At 42.9% G+C, this 15,803-nt stretch overlaps 1 protein-coding gene across 15 annotated transcripts in view; it reads left to right on the forward strand.

Moving 5' to 3' along the window:
- Positions 1–15,803, forward strand: part of TTC7A (tetratricopeptide repeat domain 7A) — a 218,041-nt gene that overhangs the window by 189,390 nt on the left and 12,848 nt on the right. For 2 of the 15 annotated variants that reach the window (XM_086869316.1, XM_086869326.1), the window contains one exon: positions 4,500–4,756. The exons of the other annotated variants lie outside the window; for them this stretch is intronic. In XM_086869316.1, coding sequence (XP_086725442.1) covers positions 4,500–4,595 — 96 coding nt within the window. In that variant the 3' untranslated portion in view covers positions 4,596–4,756. Of the gene's footprint in view, positions 1–4,499; positions 4,757–15,803 lie in introns of those variants that run through there. 15 annotated transcript variants of the gene reach the window in all.

The following is a 15,803-nucleotide window of genomic DNA, read 5'->3' on the forward strand; positions in this document are numbered from 1 at the left end:
AGCAGAGCAATAAAAGAGGCGGGTCTGTGGAGCTCTGTGTGAGGTTTGCTGCTTTGATGCCTTGAGAAAGCTGATCTAGAGCAGAGGCTAGACAGAATTAAGAATAAAGTAGGTATTTATTTAAAGGCCTTAAAGGATATGCCTTGGGAAGTACAAGAGCCTGGCCAAGGGTACACCCAAAATGGACCTAAAAATGGTCACAAAATGGATGACTGGTCATGAGGTCTCATATTTTTTATAAGTTTTGGTCCATCTCCATATTGGGGTTAATTGTCCAATTACAGCTTCAGGTAATGAAGTCACATCCTTCTTGTTTTCTCTCTTCAGTCCACCATTCAGGCTTGAAACTTGTAACTATTATTCTTGGTACCAAGCTAGAAAAGGAACTGTTTTGCCTACCTACTCTGTGAAGACAGCTCACTAACACTTAATAGGAAGCTCTAAACTACACACCTAGGCAGCACAGAATATGAAAAATATGAAAGCCAGAACTTAAGTCATTACTTTATGCAGGAACATCAGTCTTTTAGGGTATGATTCATTAGGTTGCATTGTGTGAACTTGGCTCTGATCCCTCAAAATCTAAACTGTAGTTAATGTGACTCTGAAGGAGAACCTTATTTTGTGAGCCTTAGTAAGATTTACAGTGAACTAGGCAAGCTCCACATAAGCTGAACTGAGTGGGGAACAGACCCCCAACTCAGCTAATTTTGAATGTCTGTGCATAATACAAGGCTAATTGAAATACACAGAAACTGACATGTGCCTTTTTTTAATTGCATTTAGACAAGATGTACAGTATTTGAGTCAGCTCAGCAGTATTCCAGCTGATGAAAGTGCTGCTGATACCAGACACCAATGATGATATATTAAGTGCTCTTAATATCTTTGCACACATGTCATGAGGCACATTAGAATCATGGAAGAATTCAGGTGAGAAAGGACCTTTCCAGTGGAGGTCATCAGGTCCCACCTCCTGCTCACAGTTGGGGTCAGCTTCAAATATCTGTATTTGATATAGGTAGCTAAGGGCTTAGTCCAGCTGAGCTTTGAGTATTTCCAAGGATGGCTATTCCACCACCTGTCTAGGCACAAGTTCTGATGCTGCATACTACTTGTGAAGAATTTTTTCTTAATAGCTGCTCAACCAGAATTTTCCTTGCCGTAACCTTAATCTGTTGCAGCTGAGCACCTCTCAGAAAAGTTTGGTCCTATCTTTTTTCAGCCACCGATTAGATAGCTGAAGATGGCATTTGAATCTCTCCTTAGCCTGGAGAGGGAAAGGCTAAATGAATGTTCCTCTGTCAAATTCTTCGTAATACCATGGTTCCCCAGCCATCTCAGTGGCCCTTCAGCCATCCTTCTCCAGTTTGTCATCATCATTTTGTCACTGAGGAACCCAAAACTGGTGAGAGCACTCCAGATGTGAACGAAATAGAAAGAAATATCTAATTTCAATCTGCTGTGGTACATTACCTAATTCAGCACATTAAGCCATTAGCCTTGGGCACTGCATGAGTGCTGTGCTGGCTTGTGCTCATTCTTGTCTGCCAGCATCCCCAAGGCCTTTTCTGCAGAGCTACTTCTCCCCAGTTGGTGTCCAGCCTGTACAATGCATGAGGGTGTTAAATCCCATGTGCAAAATGTGACTATTCAGCAAATGCAGTTCCTCCTAAAGCTGCAGGGAGACTGGGGCACAGAAATGAGAAGCAAGACCTGTGTTGTTAAGGGTCAGAGGCGAATCACACATAATGACCACTTACAGCAAAAAATACCCTTTACACTCAGAATAAGTAGAAAATTAAATTTGTTTAATGCTTAAATAGGATACAAAACTGTCATCTCTGAATTATGCTGAGATTTTGGTATCATGACTGAATTTCTCAGTAATCACAGTGCTCTTCCTACTGCAAACCACACAATGCTTAGGTTTGGGATTTTTTTTTTACATGTTAGAACTTTTGGGAATTCACTAGTCATTGGAAAGCTGGTGGAGGAAGACACTTTTGGTAGGTTCCCTGATGTGATTTTATGCTTTTGTTGTTTGTTCATAAACAGGTGGGCTGTTAGAATGGTTCTGTCATCCTCTGTGGCCTATAGCAGGGCCATAATCACAGAATTCCATAGGTTGGAAGAGACCTTCAAGATCGAGTCCAACCCATGCCCTAACACCTCAACTAAACCATGGCACCAAGTGCCAGATGCAGTCTTTTTTTAAACACATCCAGGGATGGTGACTCCACCACCTCCCCAGGTAGACCATTTGAGTACTTTATCACTCCTTCCGTGAAGAACTTTTTCCTGACGTCCAACCTAAATTTCCCTTGGTGCAGCTTGAGACTGTCCTCTCGTTCTGTCAGCTATTGACTGGTCAGAGAAACCAACCCCCACCTGACTACAGCCACCTTTCAGGAAGTTGTAGAGAGTGATAAGGTCACCTCTGAGCCTCCTTTTCTCCAGGCTGAACAACCCCAGCTCTCTCAGTCGTTCCTCAAAGGGCTCGTGTTCCAAGCCCCTCACCAGCCTTGTTGCCCTCCTCTGGACATGCTCAAGTGTCTCAACGTCCTTCCTGAACTGAGGGGCCCAGAACTGGACACAGCACTCAAGGTGCAGCCTCACCAGTGCTGAGTACAGGTGAGGAATGACCTCCCTGTTCCTGCTGGGAATCATTATTCCTGGCACAGCCCAGGATGCTGTTGGCCTTCTTGGCCACCACAACACACTGCTGGTGCATGTTCACCTGGCTGTCACCAGTACCCCCAGGTCTCTTTCCACCTGGGCACTGTCCAGCCACACCGTCCCCAGTCTATAATGTTGCAGGGGTTTTTTGTGGCCAAAATGCAGGACTCAGCAATTAGACTTATTAAACTTCATCCCACTGGACTTTGCCCATTTATCTAAATGTTCCAGGTCTCTCTGCAGAGCCCTCCTCCCTTCCAACAGATCGACTCTCGGCTTAGTGTCGACACTCCCAGCTTAGTGTTGTCTGCAAATTTACTAATGAAAGACTCAATACCCTCATCCATGTTATCAATAGAGATATTGAACAGAACAGGCCGCAGCACAGACCCCTGAGGAACACCACTGGTAACTGGCCCCCAGCTAGATGCAGCACTGTTCACCACCACTCTCTGGGCCCGGTCATCCAGCCAGTTCTTAACCCAGCAAAGAGTGCTCCTGTCTGAGCTGTCGGCTGCCAGCTTTTCCAGGAGTGTGCTGTGGGAGACAGTGTCAAAGGCCTTGCTGAAGTCCAGGTACTTCAATATCCACAGCCTTTCCTGCATCCACCGGGCGAGTCACCTGGTCATAAATGGAGACCAGGTTGGTCAAACATGACCTACCCCTCCTAAACCCATGCTGGCTGGGTCTGATGCCCTGGCCATCCTGTAAGTGCTGCATGATGACACTCAGTATAAACTGCTCCTTAACCTTAACAGGTACTGAGGTCAGGCTGACTGGCCTATAATTACCAGGATCCTCCTTCCCACCCTTTTTGTGAATGAGTGTCACATTGCCCAGCTTCCAGTCATCTGGAATCTCACCAGTGAGCCAGGACTGCTGGTAAATGATGGAGAGCGGCTTCACAAGCTCATCTGCCAGCTCCCTCATCACCCTGGGATGGATCCCATCTGGTCCCATGGATTTATGAACATCCAAGTGGCTCAGCAGTTCTCTGACTACCTCCTCCTGGATAACAGGGGGACCATTCTGCTCCTTGACACCATCTACCAACCCAGGAGGATAGCTGTCCTGAAGGCAAGTTGCTTTCTCACTAAAGACTCAGGCAAAGAAGGCATTAAGCACTTCTGCCTTCTCCTCATCTGCAGTTACTAAGTTTCCTGCCTTTTCCAATAAATAACTCATATTGTATCATTGTATGTGTCTCTGTGCACACATACATATTTGTGTACATCAGAGCTACATGAAGCATAGTGTCAGCTGATTTTAGCAGGCTCAAATTTGGTTATGAAACCCTAAATGGGAAGAGCATCTTCTGCACATCCTGAGAAAACTTGAGTGGGGTCTGGTGCTTTAAAAAGGGGACAGGTCCATAAGGCTGTTTGGGAAGTGGGCTGTGCCCCAGGATAGAGAAAACTAAGAAAGTATGAGCCAGATTCCAAAGAAGACTTTCCTTGCAGAACTAGCCAGGTGAGGGAAGGAGGGAGGAGTCTCATTTGTTGAAAGAGTAGAGCTTTGTAAGCAGTTAGTGATCATGAAGTGAGTGGAGTGGGAGGCTGAGTGAGGGAAGTGCTGGGTACCTGAAATGGAGTGTGGTGAGTTGAGCTTAGCCACTCCTTTAGCCCCCACACTACCAAAACCTCACCATGTAACCTGAATACTAAGACACTGGGAAACTGCCATCCTTGCTTTGGCTCTCATGTGTCTGGGCCTGTTAACCCCGAGGGTCAGGAGAAGCTGCTGTTCAATGTATTAGCACATCCTTTTGCTGTTCAGTGGTAAGCTTATTCTTATGGTCTCTGTCTCTCCTTGTATTACAGGCAACAGGTCCCTCTTCTTCTCCACAACCTGTCAAGTCAGCCTGTGTCTTGCAGATTTTTAACACCTGCATTAAACTTGACCTGAACCAGCACTAAAGAGGCAGAATTTAGGTTGGAAAAGACCTCTGATATATATCAGTGTCCAACCGTTACCCCAGCAATGCCAAGTCCACCACAAAACCCTGTTCCTGAGTGCTACATTCAGACTTCTTTTAAATATATAAAAATATAAATAAATAAAAATATATATAAAAATATCCAGGGATGATGACTCCACTACTTCTCTGGGAAGCCTCTTCCAATGCTTGGTAACCCTTTAGTCAAAGAATTTCTTCCTAGTATCTGACCCAAACCCAACCTGATGCCACTTTTCTTGTCCTATCACTTGTTACTCAGAAGAAGAGACACCTGGCTACATCCTTCTTTCAGGTAGTTGTTGAGATTGATAAGGTCTTATCTGAGCCTCCATTTCTACAGCCTGAATAACCAGGAATCTTACTGCAGGAACTCCTAGACTGCTTCCTGTCTGCTGTGTTGTATTTCCAGTGGACATCTGGTAAGTTGAAATCTCCCACGAGAACGAGGTCTAGTGATTGTAAGACTTAATCTTGCAGTCACTTATAGAATATTCTGTCTGCCTCTTCATCCTGATTGGGTTCGTAATAGACTCCCACCAGGATATCTGCCATGCTGGCCTTCTCCCTAACTCTCACCCTAAACACTCAACCCTATTATCACCATCATTCAGGCAGTCAAACCTCTCCCCCATTGCCTCTCTTGCCTTGCAAAGTGAAATACAGCACTCGTTCAGCACATTTGGCATAACATACCAACCTTGGCTAAACCAAATTTGTAGTGAAGGACAAACTATGAATTGTATCTAAAATAAATACTCAAGCTGCTCTGAGATTGTGGCATTTTTTTTAAACCTGGAGAAAGATTAGCTTCATCTTTATGTAAATACTCCCCTGGCCAGTGTTTCCCAAAGCAGCTAATGGTGAGCCGGTTTGGCATTTCTAATAGGATTGAAAGCAGTATTATTCCCTTGCATCTGGCAAAATATATAGAGCTTCTGAAGATGTCACTGTACTTAATATAATTACTTTTTATAGTAATTTTTGCGGCACATTGGCCGGCAGAGGTATTTTCTTTGAGGCTGTCATTTGCAGCTCAGCAGAGGACAGGAGTGACTAACATAGACAAATTAAGTTAGGTCACATTAAACAAAAGCCACAGTGAAGCATTTCTAAAGTCCCGTATAATCACTTAATGCATTGTGAGGCTCAAACCTTGATGTTGTAGGAGAATTTATAGATTTGCTGACACACAACTATATCCCAGAGCATTTAAATATTTTCTGAACTGAGATTATTTACACGAGGATAGTTTAGGACAGGCTTCTCCAGTACAAGCAGATACCAGTTCTCCTTGTGACTTCAGTGAGAGTAAGAGATTCTGCACATAATTCATGCACGTTAAGAGCAAAATTTCCTGCAGTATCATCAGCACTGCATTCATGGACCATTTGGTATCTTATTTACCTGAAAACTGTCTTGCCTTGAGAGCAAGAAAAGTAAATAAATGTAGAGATAGACCAGTAAAATGCACAAGCCCTGGAGAATTCCAGACTTCAGGAGCAGAAACACTCACCTTAGCATTCCTTGCTATTCCTGGAATACAACAAATATGTTGACCAAGCAACCTTGAAAGTCCGGGACTGCTTTCCACTAATGATAAATTACTGTAAAGTATTTGAGATTAGGTGTTAATTTCACAGTTCTGCAACTTGAAATTCTTTTTTAAACCTCACTATAGTCACCAGTGAACAGAAAACTTTCATAGCTCGTAGATTTTATGTTCTCTGAGAAATTCTATATTAAATATTATTTGCTGGCTGACGCAGCAAATCAGACTAAACTGAAGCATATATCATTTAAATTTATGTCTTACTTTGAATAGTGAAGGAAGAAAAATCAAAGGAAGTAGTTTGCAACTAACCCATTTTTTAAAATTAGCTTTCCCAAGCCAGAAAATATAAAATAGCAGCATTGAAAATAGCAGCATCACAAAGTAAAAATGATGCACATGTGAGATCCTTGAGCCAAAAGACAGCCTGTTTTTTATATATTTATTTTTAGCTTGATCAGCTGTACTAAGTGATTTTATCAATGCAGCTAATCTCTGGAATAAGAATGCTCACATACTGTAGTGACGATGCAGCAGCAGCAGTGACAAGTCATGATATATACGTGTAGCACAAATCCTTTCAAATCAAATTCATACAACTAAAATTCTACAATAGATTAAGTCTCTTGATAGTCTTGCATTACTCATTTTCACTCTCACAAGCTGTCATCAAACAAGGACAGAAAAGCAGCCTTGTTTTGAAATGCAGCCCTGCTATTTTTGCATACTTCGAACTAGATGATTTGCAAACTTTTCCCATCTCAGTGGTCATAGAGCCTGTCACAGTTTGAAAAAAACCAGGACTGCTTCTCCCCATCTCCTATTAGAAGAGAGCTTCCTTTAGGAGAGACTTCCTTTGCTCAGATACCATAGATGGTGAAACCTTTCAAATTAAAAGGAATTATGATGGCTTTTAGGTACTTATAGCAGAATATCCCAGTGCTTGGGGCAAGGAAGAAAAGTCTATAGCATGCCTTTAATACTTACCTAGGCTTGAGATGTTTTTCTCAAGGATGGGAGTTAAGAGAAACAGCTGTGGGTGTGGATGGCACCCCCTTCCTCAGGTGACTAGGACTGCTGCATAGAGCTTTGACAAGCCTAAATAACCATGCTTGAGCATTGTTGTCCCTCACTGTATGCAACACAAGAATCTGATGCTTCCACAATTCCCACAGTATGCTGGGAAAACTTTAAGAGGTATACCAGGGGCAAGATAAAACTAACTCTCCCAAACCAAAGTGCTTCCAGAAATCCTCATTCAAAGTAGAAGAGGTAAAGAAGCCTTGAAAGTACCTGCTTCTCTGCAGTGCTGTACATCTTAAATGCTGCTGGGTAGTGCTTTTGCACCACAAGCAGCCAACTAACAGCAGTGTGGTCAGCAGCACTAGCCTCACAGCAAAGCACAGGGGATTGCCAAGGTTAACAAACACTGATAAGCAACCAGTGAAATGCCTTAAAGACGGTGAGAGAGAGCCATGGGGGGATTTTTTATATCACTGTCCAAAAATATGAGGGGGAGTTTCAACACTCAGACAGCATACAGACTTAAAGGCAAAGGAATTTCAACTGTAGTAAAGTATGTGGGCAGTCCATAGCAGGTATAAAGTGAATTTGGAAATAAATGAAGTTTTCTGAAAATGCAATGAAAGTCTGCAGCAGGTATAATCTGAACATGACCTGCTGTGTCCTCTTTTCTGTGTATTGTGATACACTGCATTGTGGGGCTGTTCATCATCAAGAGAGCATGCTTTCATGTTCAGCATTTTCTCTGTTATCCTCCATACCACAAACACCCCTAAATCAATATTCATATACTCAGCTTCATGTGTTTGGCCCAAGAATCTTAGGCTAGTTCTATCTGGAGTTATTTTGCTTCACAGGTGGTCTTGTGAATGATTTTGCCCAGCCATTAAAAACCAAACCCTCAAGTATACCTTGGCAAGGTGCTTTCCACTCTGAGCAAGGCCAGTGCAGAAGCAGGAATGAAGAAAAAGAAAAAAAGCCTATTTCAGACTTTCCTTAGTGCAGCAGTGGAAATACTGCAGTCAGTTTCACAGATTACTCCTTAAGAAATTCCTCCAGCTGTCCATCAGAGATAGCCAGCAGCAAACGTTGGAAACAGAATAGGAGCTTTCATTCTCGTACTGGGCCAGATCCTCAGAATAATGAAGCCAAGTGAGTAAAAGCAACAGACATGTTAACTGAAGCGAACTGAACTGTTCATCAGTGCCCAAGGCCCTCTCAGTTTACACTGTGTTTAACTCACTCGTTTTGGGCCCCAGTACTGCACTAATGTTGAGGGTGACTTTCTCCACCCTTGTCATAGTCCATAAAAAAAACCCAGACTTCAATATCATGAAAACCAACCCATTTACTCTGATTTTTTGTTTAAACCAAGCCTGAACAAAGGTGTTAATATTTAACTTGGAACTCCAGTTTAAGAAATAATGAAAATCCAGTGTTTCAGGTGATACACTCTAGATCTTAAGCTATACTCTAAAAACTACAAAATGGAGATGATGTTGAAAATCCTCAACCAGCCTCACCCTGTGAAAGCTACAGAAGTTTTGCCTGCATGTTCTCACTGGAGCTGTAGCTAAGGATTTAGTAGGTCTGTGTTTGTTTAAAATTGTCTCCAGACTACTTGAAACTGGAGGCCCAGGATCTTTTCAGAGCCACTGGGCATTGTTTTTATTTGTTTTCATCTGTGCATTAATTTCTTTGAAAATACCCAGCAGAGCAATAAGAAGGGATTGTTTTTAATCTTTAGAGATGATAGCATGCTGTTATGTATCAAGGACATTAAAAAACAAAACATCAGATAAACTGTACCAGGAGATTTTATTTTTTTTACCTCCAGTCTTTTCCAGAAATAAAATCTGCATTCTGCATGGGGCTCACTGTTGATGAGACATCTATAGGTTCAGTTTGCCATCCCAGAAGCATTAACAGCACCATGTTCAGACAATTTATATGTATATGTGTGAAAATGCAGCTGGATTCTGCCTGTGCCTAGCACCCTGGGGGAGAGTGGTCATTATCACTGCAAGGACAGCTGGAACCTGGCCTTGAGCTAAAACTTTGCTTAATGCAGTCAGAAGATTTCAGTGATACTGAGTGGATTTTACATCCCCTTCTCTGGGGGAGGGTAGATGTTGTATGGTAGAGTTCCATATCCTACAGCCACCTGAGTTTAAAACTAATGTGTGCATTTTTTGTGTGATTCTGGACAGGACAGTGGACAAAAGAGCACCTTCTGCCATCTGGGATTCAAATCACATTATCAACACTTATTTATGTTGCTGCAGATGGATGATTCCTCTTGTTTGAGCTCCCTTCAGCAGTATCCTTCCCTGCCTGAATGAATGAGGTTATAAAACACAGTAATTAGAAATCTCATTGACTGCCTTACATTCAAAGGCATGTTCCCCACAAGCATTGCTGTGAAGCGTGTTACCCAGGAGATTGTCCCGTACAATTCAAAACAGAATTATTCTGACCCAGTGAGCTTGTTGGAGGGGAGAACATTTGGGATGCTGACCTGCTGCCTCAGCACAGTGAACGCATTTTTCTCATTTCACAGCAGGGCAATGCCACAATACAAGAATTCTTTTCAAGTATTCTTTTGAGGTATATATCTTTTGAGTTCTTACATCTCAATGACAACTGCTGGCTCCCTAAACATATGCAGAAAGGGAGCGTAGGACAGCAGCGATAAGCCAGAAGTCCTGCTGACCACACAGTTTTAGAAGCTTTCTCTGAAGGTTTTGTTGTTTCAGACCTTTCTGGGCAAAACCATAAATGCCTCACAGTATAACAGAGTATAACCCTCTCTTAAAATGTTGGAGTCAGGCTGTGCTCATAAAACAGATTAAGAAATGTTTAGTGACAGTTGGCTGTTCTGTCTTGCACTACCGATCATGGTATGCTTCAATACCATCCTTTGCCTTGTGATCTGACTGTAGTCGGGATCTGTACCTGACCTTGGACCTGAGGGGTTTAATACCTGCATCATTCCTCATATCCTACAGTCAGGAAACTACACAGACCCCTTTCAGTCATCCACTCTTACAAAAGGGCTGTAAAACCACTGATGCCCTGGAGGGAAAAGGAAAAGGAAAAGGAAAAGGAAAAGGAAAAGGAAAAGGAAAAGGAAAAGGAAAAGGAAAAGGAAAAGGAAAAGGAAAAGGAAAAGGAAAAGGAAAAGGAAAAGGAAAAGGAAAAGGAAAAGGAAGCACTTCCTAGAACGGTAGCAAAAACAAAACAGGCTGTTGCCATCCATTTTCTCAATTACTGTCAGTGCACAAAAGGAGCACATTGCTGTGTGGTAGCCTCAGCAGTTGCATCCTCTGTGTTCAAGTAGAACTGGGAGATGAGGTGCAGATCAGTCACTCCCAGCAGGTGTGCAAACCAGTTGAGTTTAATTAGAAACATCCTGCTGAAAATGTAAGTATTTTACATGCATCATCCCCATCAGGGGCTGCTGTTTCTGGAGGCTGTTTTGTTGAGCCTTTGACAGAACAGCAACTGAAGATGCCCCTCTCCTCATTTTCTGCCTCCCCTACTCCCCAGACACCATGGGTCTTTTCCACATCGCCTCCCTGGGCACCTCAAAGATGCAGGCTGGTTCACTTAATATACCCATGGCCATTCCTCCTGGGACAACAGCAGACCAACCTCATTAAAATGAAAGCACTTTGCTAGACCAGAGAATGGATATAGTGCTAAAGGTTTTATTGCTGTGTAAGTGTTCAGTTCACTCTGTACTGGTAAAAAAAGACTTCATAATGTTTGTTATTTTGTTTTTCTTCCTTAGGACGTGCTAAAATGGTATCTTCTGTGTATGGTTCTGTGTGTTCGCAGCAGTTACAGGGCTTGTTATGTTCAGGCAGTCAAGTTTTTTACTATTAATGTATTGCTGAAAAGCATGAGAGATTGGTATTGTCTACTTAACTGATGATCAAGCAGTTCTCTGGCAGCTCAGAAGAAAATTTGTTCCAAATATCATATCCATCATTAGACTACTGCCAAACTATATAACCACCAAAATAGCTGGTCTGTAGTGCAGGCAGCTTGGGTGCCATATAAACAAGAGATACTCCAAAGAACTTCTTGGTTGGTTCAAATCTGGTTAACTCAGCAGAAGATACCCCCTTAGTAGTTGTTCCTGGAGAGGTTTCAACTATTTTTTCCATTCTGTTCAATTAAGTGATGGGCTGATGAGCCCATGCCTGCAAGGGAGGTGTGTAGATGCTTTAGCAAATGATGTGTATGGATTCTATAGGTGGCAGGCTGTCTAGAGTCCATCCTTTCATACAAAGATAATTATCTATTCCTCCCCACACATTGCTTTTAGACAGCATTGTACAGCTTTAACATTGCTCAGAGCTCATGTAGAGCCATATAGCTGCCAAACTGACAGCTCCTATGGTGCTTCTGTGGGAACAAGGACTTCTCTGAATGAAGTGCAACTGAACAGTTCTGCTGCTGAACCAGTTTTCTACAAATCCCACGTGCTTGTATTTATGTGAGATACCTGCACCTTTTCTCACTACACCTACATTGCTTCTAAAACTAAAATACAAATATTAGAATATAAAGCTAGATAACCACATGCCAACAGAAACCATTACTGATTGCTATATTTTGGCTACGTATTTTGATCTCAAGTATCTGTCTATAAAAAAGCATTGTATCACTTTGAAGTTTTAAATAGTTGCAGAAATGCAGCCAGATTCAGACAAAATATGCTTGGATGAGTAATGTTTTTTTTCATGCTTGACTTCTAGAAAGATGACTGCTGTGGAAGTGTCTGGTGTGCTCATTATATGACAATTAGCAGTTGTTCCTCTGCTGACAGATGTCCACATCAAAAAGCACTGATTGTCTCTTTTGTCTGCAATTTTAGAAATACCATAATCAAGTAGCTTGTTTCATCTCCAGGAGATGTTGTCCTTTGCACCAGAAGCACAGCCTCATTGCCTAGGTTCATGCCAAGGAAAATGAGATTGTGAAATATAACAACAGATGATTTATGTGGAAGTTTAGGCCCTTTCTCCCTGTGCAGAATTAAAAATTGCAGCTATTTCTGTGGGTAGATCTCTTACCCAAGATAGATGAGGAAGCCATATTTCTGCATTTTGTTTACTAAGGAACTGTTTCAACTGTGGAGCGATATAGAGTATGCACACATCATACTGTTAGTATTGCTTATCTGGGACTGCTAAGAAGCAAGTGAAGGGAAGGGAAGAATTTTAAAGATGGGAAGAACAATTTCACATTAACACATTCCAGAGAACAAAGTTCACAAATTCTCTCTGTGCACCTGTAGCATGGAACATGTCTTAAAAGAAATCTTCTTAGAATATCACAGACAAAATAGTATTATTAAGATAATTCAGAGGGGAAATAGCTGTTTCACATTAGTGCTGCAAGAAATTCAGCGCAAGCCATGACCTAAATGAGTATTTCCACCTGTTACCTAAAGGCCTGTCCTCTAGCCTTTCTCTTCTGCAGCCCACTGAAGTTAAAAGGAGAGCTTGCATGAGGATTTCTGCCTGAGGTAAGATTGTAGAATGATGTGCTGTGCCTGGCAGTGTGATTTTGAAACATTTGCTAACAGGCAGAGGTCTCTGGGAGCAGACATGAGACTGGCAGGCAGAGATTTTGTGCAGCTGCCAAAAAATCACAACCCAGATGCTGCAGCTGAACACATGCTGCCTGATAGGAATGATGTTCTGGGTAAAAGAGGAAGTCAGCAAGTGTCTGTCAGACACTGATTTTGAGTCCAGCACTGCCTTGCCTTGTCCTTTTCACAGCACTGTCTGTGCATCAGGAGATGTACTGCATTTTTTCATTATACTGTACCCAGAAAGTGTCTCACCAGTGGTAAATTACCTACTTACCATCTGCTTCTCTCTTTCTCTCTCTGTTTCTTCTCTGCATGAGATATATTCTCTGAGCTCTTTATTCCCCTCACGTATTCATTCTGAAAGGTACATTTTTATCATCTTTCCAAGACATTGATCTTCCTTTTTCCTTTATCACTGCTCTGTTGGAGGTCAGTTCCCTGTCTGAAAGCACCAGTAAAGAGACAGCAAGTGTGCATGCATTGGAACACAGAAAAGCACAGCCCCAGAGCCCCAGATCAGTCATCTTTTACCCTTTCACAGCCACCCTGATCAGGAGATAACTAGGAGCTAACATTGTATCCAGGCTCTAGCAGCCTCCACAGACCGACTGGTGAGTGACATGTTCCCACGCTGTAGAATGAAAGATCTGGGCAAAGCCAGCAGCCTGCAAACCAGGCCAAGCTCTTCACCCTTTCTGCCCAAAGGAGGAATTTCCTAAAAATACATGTCCTGACATACCACTGAGCCACATGGCACTATGAGTGCAGTCCTATTTACAGCCTGCTCTGCAGGGTGACATAGCTAGTTACACCTCCTTCCAAAAATGGCACCTCGGCAGTGCAGCACTTGCTGGTGGACCATCAGCCATGTGGGCAGGTGCTCTCCACTGGAATTCCCCAGCAGATGATTGCAGCTCCCTGTATGTAATGCTGTGGTGGTAGGAATCATCCCCAGTCATGCAGAGGGAAATCAGGACAGCTGCCTTCTGCCTGTCAGTGCAACAGCAGTACCCTGCAATCTCACACAGGTGGGTTATGGGCTGGGCTGGAGAGTCACAAAAACTAATTCTAATCTGACCTAAAGAGAATACCTGATGGATATGATGCCTGTCCAGCACATTCCTTTTGCATCTTCACCAAGAAGGACAACAGTAGAGCAACATCTGTCTTTTAGAGATGATTGGTAGTCTCCTTGCAAATCATGCTGGTTAGCAAATTCTGTTTTCCCAACTCTGAAGCTTATTGCAGAATCCCAGGAATGTTCCTGTGCTTCAGATATCCCAAAATAACTGCTCTAAGCTCTCCCTGGGGAAAAGCAATCCTTAGAGCAGCCTCTTAACTCAAATTTTTGTGTTGAAGCAGCTGAGCTTGAGGGGGAGAACTTGGCTTTGCCTCTAGTCACTGGCTCCCCGGGGAGAAATGAGCATTTTGGATGTTCACATTAATGAGTTTGTGTGTCAGCTTACTCACTGTCCAAGGAATTACAAACACTTTGTTCTTCTCATTTCTGCTTGCTACAGAAACCGCCCTCCTCCACTGCCATCCTCCGAGCAAATCCAGTAGTTAAATGGCAGCTTCTGTAGCCCAGCAATCGGATCAAATCCCTGGCAGTGCGGCAGGATCAGGGCTCCTGAGCACCAATTAGGAGCTGACAGACTTGTTTTGCTGGTTTGTTCCCCGTTCTCCTCCTCTGCAGTTGCCAGGCTTCCTCCCTCCATCCAGTGGAGACAGTGAAGCCATCACAAGGTGATAAGTGATTCCCTGACACCAAAGCCGTCTTAGACACTCTGAGTGGCCATTTCCTCTCTTGGGGGAGCTGCGCAGTTCCCGTATCAACGAAATACAGGGCCTGCTGAGGCATTTGGGGTCACTGGAAGGAGCAAATCTGATCCAGTGCACAGTGCAGAGATTTCAGTCCATTAGCAGGAGGGCTGGTGCTCTGCTTCTCAGAGGTGGATTATCCCTGTTTCTGTATTCTGTACAAGGAATCTGTACTCCTGTTTATCTGTGCAAATCACTTGCTTTCCTCTGTTATGGTAAGTTATCCTCCATGTCCCTGAGGTACTAATTATCACATTATTCAGGCCCTGTTTATATAACATTAGAAACTACAGTAAAATCCTGCAAGACAGAACTCCCCAGCTCTTCTCTAATCTCCAAAGTGTGTGTAACACCTTATAAGAGAAGAACCCAATACATTCCTTAAACCCATGGCAATCCTGGGGTGGTTCAGTTATCTCTGAAGAATGAAACTTGCATCCAGGTTGAAAGACATTATCTTTGGACTGATCTTAACCTGCAGCAGATGCTTCTCAACTGAGCTCCACCGTGATCTTCCAGGTGATTACTAGCTTTAGTTATGGTTTCCTATACACAGGCCTCAAGATACCACTGAAGTTTTACTAAGCAGTATTGTCCTTCTATTGTGCTTTGCTCTAAGATCATATTAAAGCCCAGAAATTGTAGTAGTCAGGTTGGTCTGCAGCTGAACTCATTAATGGTGTTTCAGAAAATGCTCAGGGAGCTGTTAGAAAGGAGAAGAGATGGAATGACGATCCGCTTTATACTTCAACCTTCAAAAACTATTTTTCATAAACAAGGAAACTGGTTATAATTAGTCTAAATTCTGTGCTGTTTAGGCTGCTTGTTATTGCAGGACAGGACAGAGTTATAGGCTGTAGTAATACAGTAAATAAAATAGCGTGTAGCACAATAGCAGAGTGTGCTGCCTCCTGGTACATAAGACACAGCTGCACAAACAAGGGCATGGGAACTAGTGAGACTTCCAGGTTTTCAGCAAGCTGTCCCCATGCACACCAAGCTGGCCACAGTCAAGAGAAGGAAGCAGAAGTCCCTTCTTGCCAAACAAACAGGAGGCATGCAAACATCACTTCAGTGATGAAAACAGCTCTCCAGTGTTGCTGGAGCTTCCATTTATGCTGATGTTATGTGCAGTATTTGTTGAGTCTTTACCTTCTCAAGAAGCT

This window comes from Cyanistes caeruleus, chromosome 2, assembly GCF_971803275.1.
Source record: "Cyanistes caeruleus chromosome 2, bCyaCae1.hap1.1, whole genome shotgun sequence".
Lineage (NCBI taxonomy): Eukaryota > Metazoa > Chordata > Aves > Passeriformes > Paridae > Cyanistes > Cyanistes caeruleus.